This window comes from Xenopus tropicalis, chromosome 7 (genome assembly GCF_000004195.4).
Source record: "Xenopus tropicalis strain Nigerian chromosome 7, UCB_Xtro_10.0, whole genome shotgun sequence".
In the NCBI taxonomy this organism is placed as follows: Eukaryota; Metazoa; Chordata; class Amphibia; order Anura; family Pipidae; genus Xenopus; species Xenopus tropicalis.
The window spans coordinates 85,392,470-85,411,337 of record NC_030683.2 but is presented as its reverse complement, the minus strand read 5'-3'; the positions used below and the strand labels follow the sequence as shown (position 1 = coordinate 85,411,337).

Sequence of the window (18,868 nt, the reverse complement as noted above, 5' to 3'; positions counted from 1 at the left end):
GAAATCACACAATAAAAGTATGGTAGTCAAGTGCGTGAATCCCTGACTGATGTGGGAACTTCATAACTGACCATCTGCCCTTTGTACTGAAGTGACTGGAGTGCTGGTCTTGCAATAGCATCATGCCTTCTCCAGAGTTGTCTCAACTCTCTACCTTCCCCTGTCATTCTCAGAAAGAAAAGCAACATGTTTTACAGACTGACTGCCACTGAATATATTCCAAAGGTATTCAAATCATAAGTACTGTAAAATCATATCTTTTGTACTACCACTTTTTATGCAGCTAAGGGAGAGGGCTTGCAAAAGATTGAGGTTTCTCTGTAGATATTGAACTGTATAAAAGCACTTGGCCTTCAGGCTCATGCTTTTATAGTACAGGTATCGGACCCCTTATCCGGAAACCCGTTATCCAGAAAGCTACGAATTACGGAAAGCCCGTCTCCCATAGGCTCCATTATAAGCAAATAATTCAGAATTTTAAAACTGATTTTCTTTTTTTATGTAGAAATAAAACAGAACCTTGTAATTGATCCCAACTAAGATATAAATAATCCTTATTGGATGCAAAACAATCCTATTGGGTTTAATTAATGTTTTATTAATTTTTTAGTAGACTTAAGGTGTGGAGATCCAAATTATGGAAAGACCCCTTATCCGGAATACCCTTGGTCCCAAGCATTCTGGATAATGGGTCCTATACCTGTATATGATCATGGAACGCATTGGTGACTTATAATATAGGTTTAAATTACAGTAGGGGGGCATTATCTACTAAATATACATACTTATAAGATACAGTTTATACTCAGGCACATTTATATATAAATCTGTGGATTCTCCCATTTGTAATAAAAAGATACATCTGGACCGTGGTGACCATAGCAGTGAACTAACGTATTGACTTTTAAATTTAATCTTGTTAGTAATAAAAAAAAAACACATGCACACTAAATGAATCAATTATGTAAAGACAACATTAATAGCATGAGTACAGTATGGGGAGTATTTATTAACATTGGAGACAAACATCACCGGTGATGTTGCCCATAGCAATCAATCAGATCTTTGCTTTTGTTTTCTAACTTGAAAGTGACCATTCAAATATAGTTGCTCACCGGCGATGTTTGTCTTCAGTTTATAAGTACACATATATATGTAGTGACAGATATGTCAGTATATCTAGAAGTGGCAAGCAATTAAGAAGCCGTCCTTAAATTGCCTGCCTTCGTTGTTTCACCAGCTGCCCCCTCTGACATAAAGCATCTGAAGGGAAAATTTCAAAGACACACAATGCTCTTTGCAGGCTCCTTTTATTATTTGAAACGTTTTCCAAATGAAATGTGAAAAGTAACTCATGATGTCACACTTTAAGTACAGGTACTTTTGGTAGAGGTTCCTACAGAGACTGCCAGTACAGACCTGTTCAGAGAGATGACACTGGGCAATAGTCCAGTATAAGCCATGGTGTCTCATGCTTTTCATATAATTATGTCTCACTAACAAATACAGCTCATTGGAAAACATTCTTGTACTTGTCCAACAGATGCAGCAACTCTGTCCGGAAGAACTTAAATAGTAAATATTTATCTTTTCACTTCTTAGCGAGGAGACAGAACACCTCCTTACAATTAAAAATCTCATAGGGAATGCCAAAGTTGTTTCCAACCTTAAACTCCTCTATGGAAAATCCAGCAGCCATTACATTTTGTTTGACAATGTTCTCATCAAGTGAGAGAAGATCCAGCCTTGTTTGACCAATCAGATAATAGGAGGCACCTAGGTAGTCAACAATAATCAGATAACCCCCTGGTCTTACTAAGGATGAAATGTTATTTAAAGCATTTCGGAACTCATCAGGGGTTTTACAAGCACATATGAGGCATCCTGCAACTATCACACAGTCTGCTTGGGGAACTGTGTTTGGGTGCAGTGGATTGGCCAGCGTGACATCACACTTCATTAGTTTAATATTCTTTTTCATCTGTTCCATTTTATTCTTAGGAGTGGACCTAAAAAGAAAAATTAGCAAAAATGTAACACATTGAAATTATTTTATAGTAAAGCTACTGCATATTTTAATACTTTTCATAAACATACTATGGTGTATTTGATATTATGAGATATTTATACATGTGAATTTCTGGCCTTACTAAGCAATGAAAATGGTATATCTATAGAAAAAGAGAGTGTAACATACAGACATTAGGACTCATTTACATCTGCAGGCACAGTGGACAATTTGCACTTTCCCCCACAGAAAGTTGCATGTAAAGTCACTTTTAAGGTACTTGTGTTGCTATTGATCGACAGTGCTGTGTGAGCCCTGAAGCTACAGTCACCTCCCAACCAGGCTGTAGCTTCAGGTTTCCCTCAGAACTGTGCATTAATATGGCATTGGGACACCAATCACTGGAACTAATGCTAGGCAGACTAAACATACATATGAATATTGGGGGAAAAGTGGTGCACTGATGTTGGTTGCATGCAAAAGTGCACTTTGCTCACTGCATCAGGTTAAGTGAATGCACCCTACTTACATCATGGTAAGTGAATACACCCTATTTACATGCATTTTCCCTTGGGTGTGAGTGCATAACCCTTAGAGTTCATCTAACAAACACATATGCCCCTGGAGATCAGGATTTGCAATGTTACACAATGTGACACATTAATAACCCTGCATGATGAGCGGACGACAGAGTCAGGAGGCTGCTCCCTAATGATGTACAAGTTAGGGAAACAGTAGTAGTTCCACCAACTCCACCCCCCCTGCTCCTCTTGGATAGAGTGTTGCTGAACATAGATTGCACTCTATTCAAGTTGGAAGCTGCAGGTCTCTTCACTTTCACTAATGAAATGCAGCAAATACCAAGCTACTTCTAGGGTTCACTTCTCTTTATTATTTACCATTATTTTATGAAAACAGCAGAAACCTAGATTTATATGAAAGCTTAAACCCCCTTAGGGCTCTGGCACACGGGGAGATTAGTCGCCCGCGGCAAAACTCCCTGTTCGCGGGCGACTAATCTCCCCGAGTTGCCTTCCCCTGCCATCCCACTGGCGACAATGTAAGTCGACGGCGGGATGGCAGACGCCGCGGGGCGATTTCGGGAAATCGCCGAAAAAGACTTGCGAGTCTTTTTTGGCGATTTGCGCGAAATCACGCCGCCGCGTGTGCCATCCCACCGGCGACTTACATGTTCGCCAGTGGGATAGCAGAGGAAGGCAACTCGGGGAGATTAGTCGCCCGCGAACAGGGAGTTTTGCCGCGGGCGACTAATCTCCCCGTGTGCCAGAGCCCTTAGAGTGCACCTGAGCACTTATAATTTATTTGTCTGTTTTTTTTTAGGTACAGGTATAGGACCCATTATCCAGAATGCTGGGGACCAAGGGTATTCTGGATAAGGGGTCTTTCTGTAATTTGGATCTTCATACCTTAAGTCTATTAAAAAATCAATAAAACATTAATTAAACTAAATTAAATTTTGCATCCAGTAAGGATTAATTATATCTTAGTTTGGATCAAATACAAAGCACTATTTTATTTTTACAGAGAAAAAAGAAATCAATTTTTAAAATCTGAATTATTTGCTTATAATGGAGTCTATGGGAGACAGACTTTCCGTAATTCGGAGCTTTCTGGATATCGGGTTTCCGGATAAGGGATCCCATACCTGTATTAGCAATTTCTTCTATCATGCTTTTTGGTACTGTTGGGACTCTATGTCAGCTTCTATTCAGGGGTTCAGGTGAAATGAAATGACTGATGCAGGTGGTTGCTCTGGGCGAACCTCTGCACCATTCTCCCCCTCATTTTTTACATTTGGGACACACAGTATGGCACCTATTGCTAAAATTTTTTTTACATAATGGAATTGTAATTCTACACATCTCTCCCATATACAGAATCACTTTCAGTGGTGTTAAGATTAACCTTAAAAGAAAACATACTTCTGTTACATTGTTTCAAGGGTCAGAACCATAGAAAAGAAAGGGATAAACAAATACTGCAATTACCTGCAATTACATGCAAGAATACAAAGTTAAAAATATAATTGTAATTTAAAACAGTGTTTGTTCATTTTTTCACTTTTACATAAAACCTTATTCAATGAACAGTTTTTAATTACTGTATTTTTGATGTTGCTTAAAATTGTTTTTTTTAAAGTAAAAAAAAACATTTTTGGTAGAACACCCTTTAATTAATTAAGGAGATGTACTGAACCAATTAAATGCTCAAGGGACTACAAACCCCAGAATACTTTGACATATTATCAAGGTTAAGGCATGTTGGGAGCTGTAGTCCAGCAAGGTTTTATTCTATAGAGAACTAAGGGGCACAGTGGGACAGCTTTACAGTTGGCTTTAGGGGAAGTGTCCATTTAAGGGTTCAGATTTGGGGCTTTACCAATTACCCTTTTTCCCTCAGTCTCATTCTCTCACATTCATTCAGATATAATGCACTGAAATACCCACCTGTTGCCCTCCAGGTTACATACATATTTTAAATATGGTGTCCAATCAAAAGCATCTTTTTGCCCGTGTAGACATTTATCTATTTCATGTAAACTTTCTTCACAATAATCAGTCATGTAGATGCTGTTAAATTGTTCTGAAGCAGACATGATATGATATAACACAGGTCCAGCCCCAATTTCTATCAAACTGTCTCCTGCTATGTGACCTGATAGGGAGAGAAAATATACAGTACCATTTGTTTACGAAGCTACTGATTCTTAGGCAACATCTATACACCTTATTTGTTATATTTTCTGCCTTCCACATAGGCTCACAGTCATTTAATTAATGATTGATCAATCTAATCACAATAAACTCAATAAAGTTGCAGCATAGTTGCAAATGTATAAAAACAAATGTACTAAGGTACTTGGAGGATGGGCTAAGAGACAAGAAATATTCTGTAAAATGTTTATTGTGCATTGTTCAGCCTTGCCTCCATGTACAAGTCACAGTATACAGCAAGTCATGTGACATAAATAGATCCACTCCCTATTACCATAGGCATCAGAACTGGGAAGGCCCATCCAAAAATATATTTTCTTCAGAAACATAATGCCCGTAGGAGTTGACGGCATTTAAGAATACAGACCTGCTAGTTTTAGCACAACATTTTGGGAATTGGAGAGGGCAGGGAGCTTCAAAGTCTACCTTTCAGCTTACCCAGTTCTTGCCCCAGCGTCAAGGTTTAAACTATGGCAGTAAAAGAAGCAGTACCTGCTCCCTGCAGCTATAAAAAAAAAAATCAGTGGCAAAGTATCAGGCTTTCTGCTCCTGATCTGCTAGAATTTTATACATTTTGAACTTTATATCTGCTGGTGTGACACAACTGCTAAAACTGCTAGTTCTGTTGCAGCCCACTATGGGTCATGGAATGACCTGATATCAGTGCCCCAGATTAAAGCTAAATATGAATCTGTATATGGGTAAAGATTCCATTAGTCCTTTAACCCATAACAAGCAACTGGATGCTTGCTTTAATTACTCCAACTGCCTCAGACCCATATTGGTTGCTGTGATGAACAGGATAAGTACAACATGTACTGACACTGTTGATGCCCAGATGTTCTGGCCCCACCTTTCTGCATAATCCTGGTGGTCTTTTAGTGGGTGGGCCTTGGTTGCACTGTTTGTTTGTATTGAGGAAGGGCCCAGGGAGGACTGAAACACACATTTTATGTCCCTTGAGTGCACCATTTCCATGTAACATTGTATATTTATATAGATATCAATAGATGGGGAGACTCTATCAGATATTAACTATTGTTTTGGCCCCATGCATGGGCCAGTAAGGAGTAGTCAAATTGCCTGACAATAAATTACCCATATTTGGTAAGCTCAAGTCTTGTCACAACCCCCATCCACCCCAGCATACATATCTTCTAAACTGACAAGAATCCTTCACTAATGGTGCATAAGAAGGACAGGGGGCATGACAGGGGACAGGACAGAAGGAAATTTGAAAAAAACATAATGATCATCCGGCTTAACTTGGAGCTTGTGAAATGTAAAACACCACCGAGCCTAACATGTTCATATATTTCCTGGGAAACAAAGCTTACCTGAAGCAAATACATCATGCAGGAACCCCAGAACAAACTTTGATTCTATGTCCACTTGCTGAGTTTTGGGATCGACTCCATAATAAACTTCCAGATATTTTTTCGCATTAAAATTATTGTTGCACTTTGAATGTATTTCTGACACACTTTCCATATCTCCCTTCAGATGTGATCAATGAAACTAGGGAATGCAAAAAAAAATAATAAACACCTGGAGTTGGCATTCTGAAGATTAATTTTCCAGCTGTCATCAACACATACCTTTCTACCACCTAGAAAAGACGTCTTCATAAAGCTTTGACCTGAATTTCTACAAGGGTAAATATCTTACAACTTGACTCCATATGAATTGCACAGGGTGTGATTCATTCACTGCAAGTAGAAAACCCACCTCTGTTTTCAGATCATGTGTGCCTCATTCATAACAGAGAACTACTGTGGATATAAAAAAAACTTCCAATATATACCTATACCTGGTTGATGATTGATTGGTGATAAAAAGAATGTTTAATAGCAATCAATCTGTTCAAATTTGATATCCCTTGTTTAATAAACTTGAATAATATTGTGTATATTTTGAATGACATAATAATTAATATGCAGGTGTTATAAACTGCACTCCTAGACTGGAATTCCAAACCAGTGTGTCATGTTGCTCACACCTCCTTCAATCTTGCACCCCATGGCCTCAAAAGAGGTTCACGTTTTAATCAATTTTAAATTCCTGGATGGCATTATGTAGAGAGATAGAAACAAGTTTACTGCCAAAAAGCATTCTGTGGAATGGAAGCTCTCTAACACTTTACAATTCAATGTGGCTTATTCATTTCATTATTCAATCATTTTTAGATTTTAAATTATGTATTTTTTTTGTTGAACAGCTCTCCAGTTTGGAATTTCAGATTGCATCTGGTTGCTAGTGTCTAATTTACCCAAGTAACCAGGAAGTAGTGTAAATAAGAGACTGGAATAAGGATAGGAGAGGGCCTGAATAGAAGGCTTAATAATAAAAAGTTTTAATAACAAATGGATTGCAGCCTCACAAACCAATATTTTATTTTGGCTGCTGAGGTCAGTCAACCCCATTTGAAAGCTTAAAAAAGGGAGACAAATACTATAAAAAGGAGGCAAATAATTACTATTAAAAAGGTAAAAACTAGTCATATCGTAAGTGCCATTTCTTACAAAATAAAACAATCCAACCAGCAAACAGCTCTAATGCAAACCAAACTGGAGGACCTAGAGAAACAGAACAAAAATGCCTCCTCCCCAGCATTAAGAGCTCAGCTGTCTAAATTAAGGACAGAACTAGACCTACATTTATCAGCTAAAGCAGCCTCCACCCTTCGATGGAGATCCCAAAAATACTATTCATTAAGCAACAAACCTACAACACTATTAGCAAAACAACTGAAAAAACCATCAACCCCAAATACAGCTTTATATAAAATTAGAACTTCCCAAGGGGAGATCTCGGGGAACCCAACTAAAATAATAGAGGAATTTGGTAAATTCTACAAATCGTTATTCTCCTCAGGCACACCCTTCCCCAGGGAAAAAGCAAACAGGTTCATAGAAACAGCAAATCTTCCGCACCTGGCAGAATCCCAAACAAATCTTATGGAAAATATAATAACCCAGGAGGAAGTCCTAAGGGCTATCAAACAACTTAAAATACCCAAAGCGCCTGGCCCAGATGGCTTTACGGCCTTATATTACAAAAAATACGCTAAAATATTGACACCCCAGTTAACAAATGCACTAAACGAAATAATGGATGGAGGATTTTGAGGGAGAGACTCACTTTTAGCGCAGGTCACCCCAATACCGAAACCAGATACAGACTCACTAGATTGTGCAAACTATAGGCCAATCTCCATCATGAACATAGATGTAAAAATTCTGTCAAAAATTCTGGCAGACCGAATAAATACATTTCTCCCTACCATAATCGACAGCGACCAAGTGGGCTTTGTCCCCAAACGTCAAGCAACTGACAACATCAGAAGGGCCCTGACCTTCATACACACAATTAGATCCAAGGCAATACCAGGGTTATTATTATACATTGATCTAAGTAAAGCCTTTGACTCAGTCTCATGGCCCTACCTGCACTATATCCTAGATAAATGGGTATTCAAACAAAAATTCCAACACGTCATTAAAGCACTGTACAATTACCCCCAAGCTTATGTTAGATGGGGCCCATATTATACAGAGACCTTTCCACTATCAGGAGGTACGAGGCAAGGCTGCCCTCTATCCCCTATCTTGTTCATACTAGCTCTGGAACCACTGGCCGCACAAATTCGTAACAACATCAACATATCAGGCCTGCAAACAGAATCCAATCACCATAAAATATGTCTCTTTGCAGATGACATTCTATTAATGATAACCAGACCACTCACCACTCTACCCAACCTAATAAACACATTTGATAAATATGCGGAGATATCAGGACTTAAGATAAACTACACAAAAACCTACGCTATGAATATGAATCTTCCACCTCCACAACTCAAGCTTCTCCAATTAAACTTTGATTTCAAGTGGCAACCAGCTTACTTAAAATACCTAGGTATTAAAATAACTCCACAAATACAAGACCTATATAGAACTAACTACCCCCCCTTGTGGAAAAATGTGATGACTACCCTAAAAACCTGGACAAAACAGGATACATCCTGGATCGGCCGGATCCATGCAGTCAAAATGGTAATTTTACCACAAGTATTGTACTATTTCAGAACCCTACCTATTTCAATACCGGGTCCCGATATCGAAACACTACAGCAACAGGTAACGAAATACATTTGGAACACTAGACCCCCCAGAGTCTCAAAAGCAACAATGCAAGCACCAAGACAAAAGGGAGGTCTAGGAGTTCCAAATTTTGGTAATTACTATCGAGCGGCCAAAATAGCATCCATCCCCATGCTATACGCCAATCCGCCTCCAAAATGGGTAACCATGGAGGAAACACTTATCAGCCCAGCTAAGCTGGCAGCGACTATATGGCTCCCCTATGTACATAGACCTGAAGGTTTAACTCCTATGCTAGAGCAAACCCTAACCATATGGGACAAGATAAAGCACAAAGCAAAGCTGTTCTCCCCCCATTATCCAGCTGTCCCGATAGTGGGAAACCCAGAATTCCTCCCAGGATTAGACCAGGGATCTTTCCGGTGGTGGGTATCCAAGGGGCTCACAGTACTAAGGTATATGTATGGAATCTCAGGCCCCCTGAACTGGGATAGATTCCAACAACTGTACTCTCCCCCCCGGTGAACTTTTCAGGTACCTACAGGTACAACATTACCTAAAATCTAAATTCAAGGAAGTAAACACACCACCCTCTATGTACCTGGAGACAATATGTACCAAATACCCATACTCCAAAGGGGTCTTGTCAAAACTATGTAACATACTATCCGAAACTAACACCCCATCTACCCTGCCGTACGTAAAAGCCTGGGAAAAAGATCTGGGTCATACAATTGATGAAAAGGATTGGCTTAAAATATGGGACCAAGCAGCGCATAACTCAATCAACACTGCCCTGCTGGAAGCGGGATAAAAAGTTCTCTTACGCTGGTACCTGGTTCCAGCCAGGCTACACAAAATAAACAACCAATATAACCCGCAATGTTTTAGAAACTGTAGAGGGGAAGGCACGGTTTATCACATATGGTGGCAGTGCCCCAGGGTACAAAGATTCTGGATTAGGGTCTACGAAATGATACTTTCAGTAACAGGAGTTAACCTACCCAAATCTCCAGAACATGCTTTATTGGGGAAGAAACTACCTAATGTAAACAAACATACATGGAAGCTGATAAACCAAATTTTACCGCAGCCAAATTAACAATAGCAAGATCGTGGAAATCCCCACTCTTGCCTATCTTACAATGAAAAAATAAGGTAAACTGGATCTACGTTAATGAAAAATTAACCAGCATCTTAAATGATGAACAAGAACGGTTTCAAAAAGAGTGGGCCCCCTGGGAACAATACCTCACTTCCACCACTTGAACCATGCCTTCCCCATGTATAACTCACATAAGTTATGTGAGATACTTCAGCTATACAAACCATAGAAGGTTATCATATAATCACCCCTCCAGTAGGAGGGCAGGGAAACAGAAGGGATAAAGTCAAATCAGATGTTGACCTAAGAGCCCCAGGGATAGGCCACGAGGGAACCAGAAAGAAATAATGTTCAGGTTGGACCCGGACCCCAGAGAAAAGCAAAATGTGGAGAAGAGCAATGAGAAACACCCCACCCGGCATGGTTTAGATATGGTTCAGTTATAGTTTAACTAGTTAAAACCATAATGTTTTTCTACTGTATGCATGTATACTTTCCTTGTACTTACCCACTACCCCCAAGCAAGTCAGGAAACTGGAAAAACAAGACCTCACTTGCACACCCCCTCCCCACCTACCCAATCCCTCTCCCCACCCCCTCCTCTCCCCCCTCAAGGAACAATACGCAAAAAAACATTTGATCAACAACAGTACTTTTTATTGACATAATTATCTACAACTGGAATTGTTACTGTATATGTCATGTATCTTACTATCTCTAATAAAAAAGTTAAAACTCAAAAAAAAAAAAAAAAAAGGTAAAAACTATAAATAAGGTAAAAAATTAATGAATTGTATAACTTACTAAAGTTAACTTTTAGTTACCCCTTTAAACTAAATACAATATTTAAGCTACGGGTTGAATTTGATGGACACATTGATAATCATATGCTTTATGTATGCTTGAAACAACAATCTAATTACATGTCTAAACTTATTACAGAATGCTGTACATTATATAATGAATAAAAGCCTTAGAATGAGTCTTCTATACTCTTTGTATGCAGCACATCGAGGCACCAATCATGTTGCATGCGATGAAACACTTGTAGTACATTAGAGAGTACATCAGTATGCCAGGGTATTGATGACACTACACCTCTATAATGGTCAAGAAAAAAGTATACCATTTTCCTCCAATATGCACCTTATGGAAACAACTATTTCATGATGAAATGTCAGATTTCTAATATCATGTGACAAAGGAATGTACTAAGAAACGTTACTGCAATTAAGATATGGCTCAAAATAGATGAACAGGACTACAAACACAAATATAACCATAGCTATTATTATTTTTATATAGTGGTGGAGTAGAACTGCAGTTTCTACCCTGTCACAGAGAAATGGTGGAAAGCCTACTGTTATTTTACACTTTAGGGACATTGGCTAGACAAACAAATTGAATGCATTGCCCCTCACAATGGGAGACCTACAGCTGTCAGGTTCTGAAGGCCATTTTTTATTCCAGTTTAGGGGGCATAACATCCATTGTAAACTTATATAAATATATATTTGGCAGGCAGTAGAACACATGCACTTGTAAGCACTTCAAAGCTTTATTTATGCCATTCCCCTTATAAATGCAAACTTAGGGCATATATTTAAAAAAGTTGCTTTCTTCTCAGACAGGTAGATGCTGGAGTTGTGGGAACATGTACCTATTGTACAAAATATCACATTGGCCAAATGATCTGTTTAGTTATCATTTTGCTATTACAACACATGCACACCATAACATTGCATCCCTTACCTGAGAGTGGTGAGTAGCATCTGTGCATTCCTTGCACACTTGTAGCCTATATAGTGAAACCTGACACTTCTTGTGGTCTTGTGATCTGCCCACACCCAACAATTTCTATGCTAATGGCAAGTACATACAAAAACATTTTGTGTGCTCCTAATAACTTAGGGCTCTTCCCATTCAATTTTACAATCAAAATATGAATAAATATTAAGAGCCTAAAATAACCTGTTATAGGTGTGATTCATACTTCACAGGATAGGAACCAAGATTCAGCATTTTACACATCTAATATACCTAACTGAGGTATTGCCTGGTAGAGAATATAATGTAAATACAGTGTTCGAACAGACCCAAAGAAATCTGTTATAAGGAAACTTTGTTCCCATTTTTTACAACAGGACAGGTTTAAATATATTGACTTAAATAAATGTATTTGCAAAACATAAAGAAGTCAGTGCCATGAGTATATTTTGACCATATAAACTGAAGCTTGCCATACGTGTAAAGCTATGCTCGTTTGGCACAGTAGCTGATCTCTCTGCCCACCTTGAGATGGGCAATATTGGGCTGATCTGATTGTTTGGGCTGGGGGTGCAACCTTAACATGTACCTACTGCCAGGGGTGTAAACCTATGGCCCTAAGCCACTTAGCAAACAAACAAAATTGGTGAATTGGTGTGTACTCAGTGGTGTGACACACTCACTCTGTAACCATCCCCTCTGCTGGTGTCTATCAGGAATAGTGAGGAGCGAATCTGTCTATTGTCATGGAATAGCAAAGATTTGCAAAACATAGTGAAATTAATGGGTGTTTTTTTTTGGGGGGGCGACGGTGTAAAATATTAAGGTTTGAACAGAAAATTGGTGATACAGTGAGTTTGAAGGAGTTAATAGCTCTGGTCATTTATGCACTCCTGTCTTAGCCATATACATATTGACTGACACATAAATTTATATAGTCCTTTGTTCCTTACATCAGCAATGTCCCTAAGCAACATATGGACTGCCCTATACATAAGGGTGGGGGAAGTGTATCCCATTGAGGGGGTATATATTTAAGAACAAAGAAGAGCCTGACACATGCTACACTGGAACACAAGCACACAGACACAGAAACACACAGTCACTCTCACATACACAGCTAAGACACACACATTCATCCACATAATACACTTTTTAGACATCAGATTAATACATTCATATATTATGTTTTATGGTTTTGGTAGGCTGACTGGCTAAATATGTTATAATTTGTATGTATTTTTCTGTAACATTATTTCCACACATTAAATATACTTAACATATCACCCTGGAGAGTGATATTTGTTGACCATAGAACTTACACAAATTTGGTAAATATATAGCAGTTATTACAGACGGACTTTTTTTTCCATTGCAACTTTTTCCACATACATTGGAATCTATGTGGTTTTTTTCTCCATGCTAAATACATTGAGGTCTCTGGGCATTTGCTAATGGCAAAATGCAGAATTTTGCAACAAATTTATACTGCTATCTACTGTATGTGATGTTGCATCATCTTGTCCAGCATCTGAGTGTCTTTTTCTCCTTCCAGCAGTGGTCAAAAACTGACCAGTTTGCTCAGTGACTGCCTAGGGCGTCCGGCCAACCACCTCGCTCATCCTCCCCCCCCATGCGCGTGCCGGGGTGGGCACGAGCATGCACATTGACGTCAGGGGTGGAGGGGGAGTGCGAGGAAAGCAGCCCGGAGTAGGGTTAGGCAGAAGAGGTACCTGCTTAGCACCCCCAACTGTTGCGCCCTAGGCAGGTGCCTCTTCTGCCTTCCCCTAGTTTTGGCCCTAAATTTGCTAGCAGATGTTGCCTGCTCAATTCAGATGCAGACCTGACATCTTTAGTTTAGATAATTTATTGTTATCACTGTAAAAGTCACATAATATATAGTTTACTCCCTTCTCAAAATGAAAGTATCTGAGAAGTACTGGGAAACACTTTGTTGAACCTTGTTTTGGAAGCATCAGTTGCTATTGAAAAGGGCAAACCAAGTTCTCTGCATGTGTTTGTATGGCAGCTTGCAATTCAACTGCATTTTTCCCTGTGCCACTGATATGCACATCATAATGGCATAGTGTACAAAATGTATGAAAGCCACCTTTTCTGCTTTTAGCAATAATTCAAAATTCTTTGGCCCATTTGTGGTTAAATTGTGTCTCTGTTTTCAGCATTTTTTTAAGGGTGTAAAGCAAGAAATAATGTCAACCACACCCCACTGCAGCCTTCGGCAGACTGACTGCCTCAGACTCTGACATGTAATTGATTGATAGCGTGATTCGTCTTGTACTCCTACACTGCAGCTCCGCAGGTAGTGTTGCCAGCGGCAACTATATAAAAAAATTATATTAAAAATATGTAAGTGGTTATTGTGGAATTCAGTTCCCGCTGTTTTATTAACTCGCTGCTTATCGGGGTGCAGGACAGAGGGCAAAGTGCTCAGAAGCAGAGTTGTCCTGCCACTCTTGGCTGGCTCTCAGGAAATCCTAGGTGTGTGACAGGTGCCAGAAATGCTGTTCTCTCTAAGTTTGGGCAACCAATCAAAAGTTTAAAAAGGGAAAAATTGTATCTCACCGTGATTTGCATTTCCTGGACGTACTCCAATTCAGTCATGGGATATGCCTGCCCCCATGCCCCATCAGAAGGACCCTTCCTAAAAGCTTTAAAGGCCATCCCACCCTCTCTATTGCATCTGTGTTATGACAACCATTGTAGAAGGGAGTACATATAGGAAAGTAAAGTCAAGGTAAGTATGATACAATTTTCCCTTTTTCCTGGACGTACTCATCAGCACTGATGCAAGCTTTATGCCCAGTTGACTGGATAATACTGCAATAACTTTGCTGAACTTTATAACAGTAACTCTTCATTGTCATACTATCAACTCCAGGTGCAGAACCTAGTTATGTACAAGAGACTTCTTATAAGATTATCCAATCTCAAATCCAACCTAGAGAGAAAGAGAGCAGAAAACAATGATGCTAAGGGTAACAAATTCTCGTAGGAGCCAATACTACACAAGGGAACTTACACTGAGGGGTGTATTTATCATGCTGTGTAAAAGCAAATAAAACATTACTGGTGATGCCCATCATATCAGCCAATCAGATGCTTTGCTTTGTTTTTCTAACTGTTGAAATCTAATTGCTGATTGGTTGCCTTTGGCAACACTCCACTTTTTACATAGCATGATAAATATACCCCTTAGACTACAGTGACCTCAAACTGACCATCTCACATCCATACAGTGAGAGGTAAACAGTGGCTGATAGATCATGGAGGTATTCGCATTTTAATGGACTAATAAAGATGGGTTTTATCGTTTGAAATCTGGAGTGCTTGGTGCTTCTTTCGTTTGAATTTGGAATAATCTCCTTGGCTACGGGTTCGGGACCCTGAGCACCCGGACCACCTTGGGACCTGGGTGAGTGAAACTGATTTCGTTGGACTTCATGGGCTTTGCCTGTTTATATTAGCGTTAGGTTTGGGGTATTTACACCTGGACCTTAACGCCTAATTTGGTACGAATTTCGTAGTTTATATAATTTGTTTTATTTATTGCACATCGGTTCTTTAGATAGATTTTGATTTTCATTGTTTATTTAACTTTTCTTTATTTTTTGTTTTTGGTGTTTGCTGATAGATCATGGAAACCAACTTGCGAGTTTCCCTGAGCCCAGCAGAAGTGACTATAATAGCTTCTGTAGATACAGCCAAGTAAAGCAGCAAGGTTAATAGAGAGTACTGGACTTGTGCACTTTTTACAGACTGCTTGCTGGGTAACAAGAACTTAACCCTTTTTTCAACAACAAAATACACTGAATAGCTTCAAGATCAAGCACCTAACAGTACAGCTATTTTCATGGCAGAGGAAATACCTAGTAACTTAATTCATTTACACGCCATCTTATTATCAAGCAGATGCCATGAGATTGGCTTCAACCAGCCAGACTTTATGCCTACAAAAGGTGATACCAACAAATGTTATGGAACCTTTTAAAAGAGCATTGGTAGACACTACTCATGCAAAGATTAGTAAAACACGCTTTCGCCAAACCTGTCATGGTTCAACTCAGGTTAACTTAGAGAGCCCTGCAGGGCATGCAAGTCAGATGTCGTTAATCCCTGTAGTACAGAGAGAACATATTCAGATAAGCATGTTGTTATGCTCCAGAATATCTGTCCAAAGGAACATTTGTTTGGCAGCATATTATAAACCTTGTTTTATATCAGGACCAAAAAATAACTACAGCCCCAATCACCCTACAGTTTAGCTGAGACATATCACCCTTCCAAACACATTCCATTCAGAATAACATATACTGCCTGGCTTTAGAAATACTTCAAAAGGGTATACTGTTTTTCAACAACAGGACACAGTGAACCATTAATTGTGCTGCAGCTTTGGCATGATACTAGCACGGATTTAGAATTGCTGAAGATACAAGTAAGCACTCTGTTTGGGCTGCAGTTTACTAACATGCACATGCCCAGTACAACAAACATTCAGTCAGCTGAACCTTTAAGTATGCTTACTACCCGAATTGTTACCGGACACTGCAATAATTCAGTTTTCTGTAGAAACTTATGACTAATATCAGGGCCCCAGTTATATGCAGCTTAAAGGAACAGTAACACCAAAAAATGAAAGTGTAAAAAAGTAACTAAAATATAATGTGCTGCTGCCCTGCACTGGTAAAAGTTGTGTGTTTACTTCAGAAAGTCTACTATAATTTATATAAATAAGCTGCTATGTAGCCATGGAGGCAGCCATTCAAAGGAGAAAAGGCACAGGCACATAGCAGATAACAGATAAAACACCATTGTATTCTACAGAACTTATCTTTTATCTGCCATGTAACCTGTGCCTTTTCTCCTTTTTTCCAGCTTTAATGGCTGCCCCCGTGGCTACACAGCAGCTTATTATATAAATTATAGTAGTGTTACTGTAGCAAACACACCAGTTTTACCAGTGCAGGGCAACAGTGCATTATATTTTTATTACTTTAAAGCTCTTTCATTTTTTGGTGTTACTGTTCCTTTAAGCGTGCATAACGCAGGGTTCCGAAATCACTGCAGACCATAGTGCAGACCATAGTGAAATAATGCCAATCAGCTGATAAGTGCAGAGCTGTCAACCCTGGGAGATGGTTTCCCAAGGGATCATTGCACCGCTGACCTAAGTGATGTTTTCCCATGCGCAAATATATATGTATGACATATGACATCACTTTTCGTGATGCTCCCTGGGCAGAAGAGCTGAATTTCCAGTTTTTTGCTGCCCCATGTAACTTGCGGGGTGCTGCTGTCTGAGGCAAGTTTCTCTGGGGAGTAGGGGAGGAGCAGTGAATTCAGCAGACATCTGTCCTTACCTAGTTTTTTCCTGGGAAGTCCTCGAGCAAAAGTTTTCCCACATGCAAAACCATCACCCTACTGGAAAGGAATCCATCCTACCTGTCAAAATCCCTGTACAAGCAATCTGGCATCAGGATTTTAGGATACCTGTTGAGGCAGTTGTTTATTACCTTAAAGATCATTAGGACAGACCTTTTTTCTTCCAGACCAGTGGTCTTGCCCCCTTGTCCATGTTTGTTCTTATGGAAGTACCTGGAAAATATTGAGCTCCTCCACAGCTGGAACATTTTCTGGTAGAACCAACAAGTTCCTTGCTATTTGTAATGGCCTTCATTAAATTGAAAATAAAATTCTGGTTTTGGCCCAACCAGCAGGCTAGTGGAGCCCAGTCCACTGGGCCTTCTTGGGAAGGGGTGTGTCTTTTGAGGACCTATAAGACTAAGCCAGTGGCTAATTTCTTTATGCTCCCACCTTATGGCAAGGTGAGAATCCTTGCATCTGTGAAAAAGTTTGTCATACTTCCACCACAAGGCCCCCATAATCCCTACAGGCTAGTGATGTGCGGGCCACCTAAAACCCATGAGTCTTTGTCCAGGTGGATTAATGTAATCACATCACAAACAGCCCAACCCATATATTTCCACTGTGGCAATGTCTTAATGCAGACCTAAGGGACCAGATTCATGTTACTGATTAATGCTACTTATATAAGCGAAAAGTGCCATACATGTATCATGCTATGTAATTCAGGCCTCATTTACCAACACTGTAGCAAGCAGCAAAGTGAAATGCCAACATGTTTTTGTATTTGTGCTAAGCTGCCACAGTCGATGGACTTTAAATTGTAGAATGCAAATCTGCCATTCAAATAATTTTGCTGATCACAAACTTAATGAAGATGCAAGAGAATTAAGTGAGAATGCTGATTACCAGTACTATGTCAGTCATCTTGTTCTTATCTTATGTACAGAGATTATTATGTGATTTTTTAGCTTCATTATATTACACTGTAATCAGACATAGCGTTAAAGGGTTACCTCAGATCCAGTTAAATTGGTCTCAACTCCCTGCAAATCTCAGTAGGGCACATGTTACAAACGACTTTTCTCTAAGGTGGGCTCTCATGATAGCCTCACGTGTTGGAGCCCCTGGCTGCTCTACTAACTACCCTAATTCTGCCTCTCACTCATAAAGTAGTTATTACAAAACTTCCAAACACTTACTACTCCCACTGGGACCTACCTCCATCACAGGTCATTTAGAACCACCTCATTTATCAAGTGAGGACCAAAAGGCTGAGCTTATGTTGACTCCCTTTTTATAAACTATGGAATATTGCCATCCTCTGGCCAATTACTGAGCTGCCAGGAAAATTGTTAAACCCAGGAATAGTATACATCTCCCCCTCCCAACTGTAAATAAGGAGAACTACCGGCAACACCTTTACCCCAGCACAGGATAATGGGATTTGTAGTACAGTAACAAATGAAAAAGATGTAGTTGAGCAGGGAAGTGTATTGGCATTTAATGTCCCTTTTGGGACATTGGCTACTGTATTCTGCCCAGTCTGAAACAGACCATGCTTTCCTCTCTAACTAAACATATTATACTGTGCCCAGTCCCCAGTGGGACTTTATTTATTAATTGTTCTAGCTTTCTCATCAACAGTTACCCTGTTTTTCTCTATATTGTTTCATTTAATTCAGTCTTTATGCTCATTGTTTAACATGCTCAACATTAAGAGGTTGGGAATCCCAAGGTTGCATGGGACCAGATCCTCTGACCC

The 18,868-nt window shown here is 39.5% G+C and overlaps 1 protein-coding gene across 2 annotated transcripts; it reads right to left on the bottom strand.

Moving 5' to 3' along the window:
• Positions 1-1,293: 1,293 nt before the first annotated feature.
• LOC100491286 (nicotinamide N-methyltransferase) lies at positions 1,294-11,803 on the bottom strand. Of its 2 annotated transcripts, none has more exons than XM_004916099.4 (4): positions 11,704-11,803; positions 6,081-6,261; positions 4,477-4,684; positions 1,294-2,009 (listed from the first exon to the last, which is right to left on the bottom strand). In XM_004916099.4, the coding sequence occupies exons 2-4, from the start codon at positions 6,232-6,234 to the stop codon at positions 1,592-1,594; spliced, it is 780 nt and encodes a 259-aa protein (XP_004916156.1). In that variant the 5' UTR covers positions 6,235-6,261; positions 11,704-11,803; the 3' UTR covers positions 1,294-1,591. The 2 variants fall into 2 exon arrangements, with proteins under 2 accessions (XP_004916156.1, XP_012822508.1); XM_012967054.3 differs by lacking the exon at positions 11,704-11,803 and adding an exon at positions 6,342-6,496.
• Between the last annotated feature and the right edge of the window lie 7,065 nt (positions 11,804-18,868).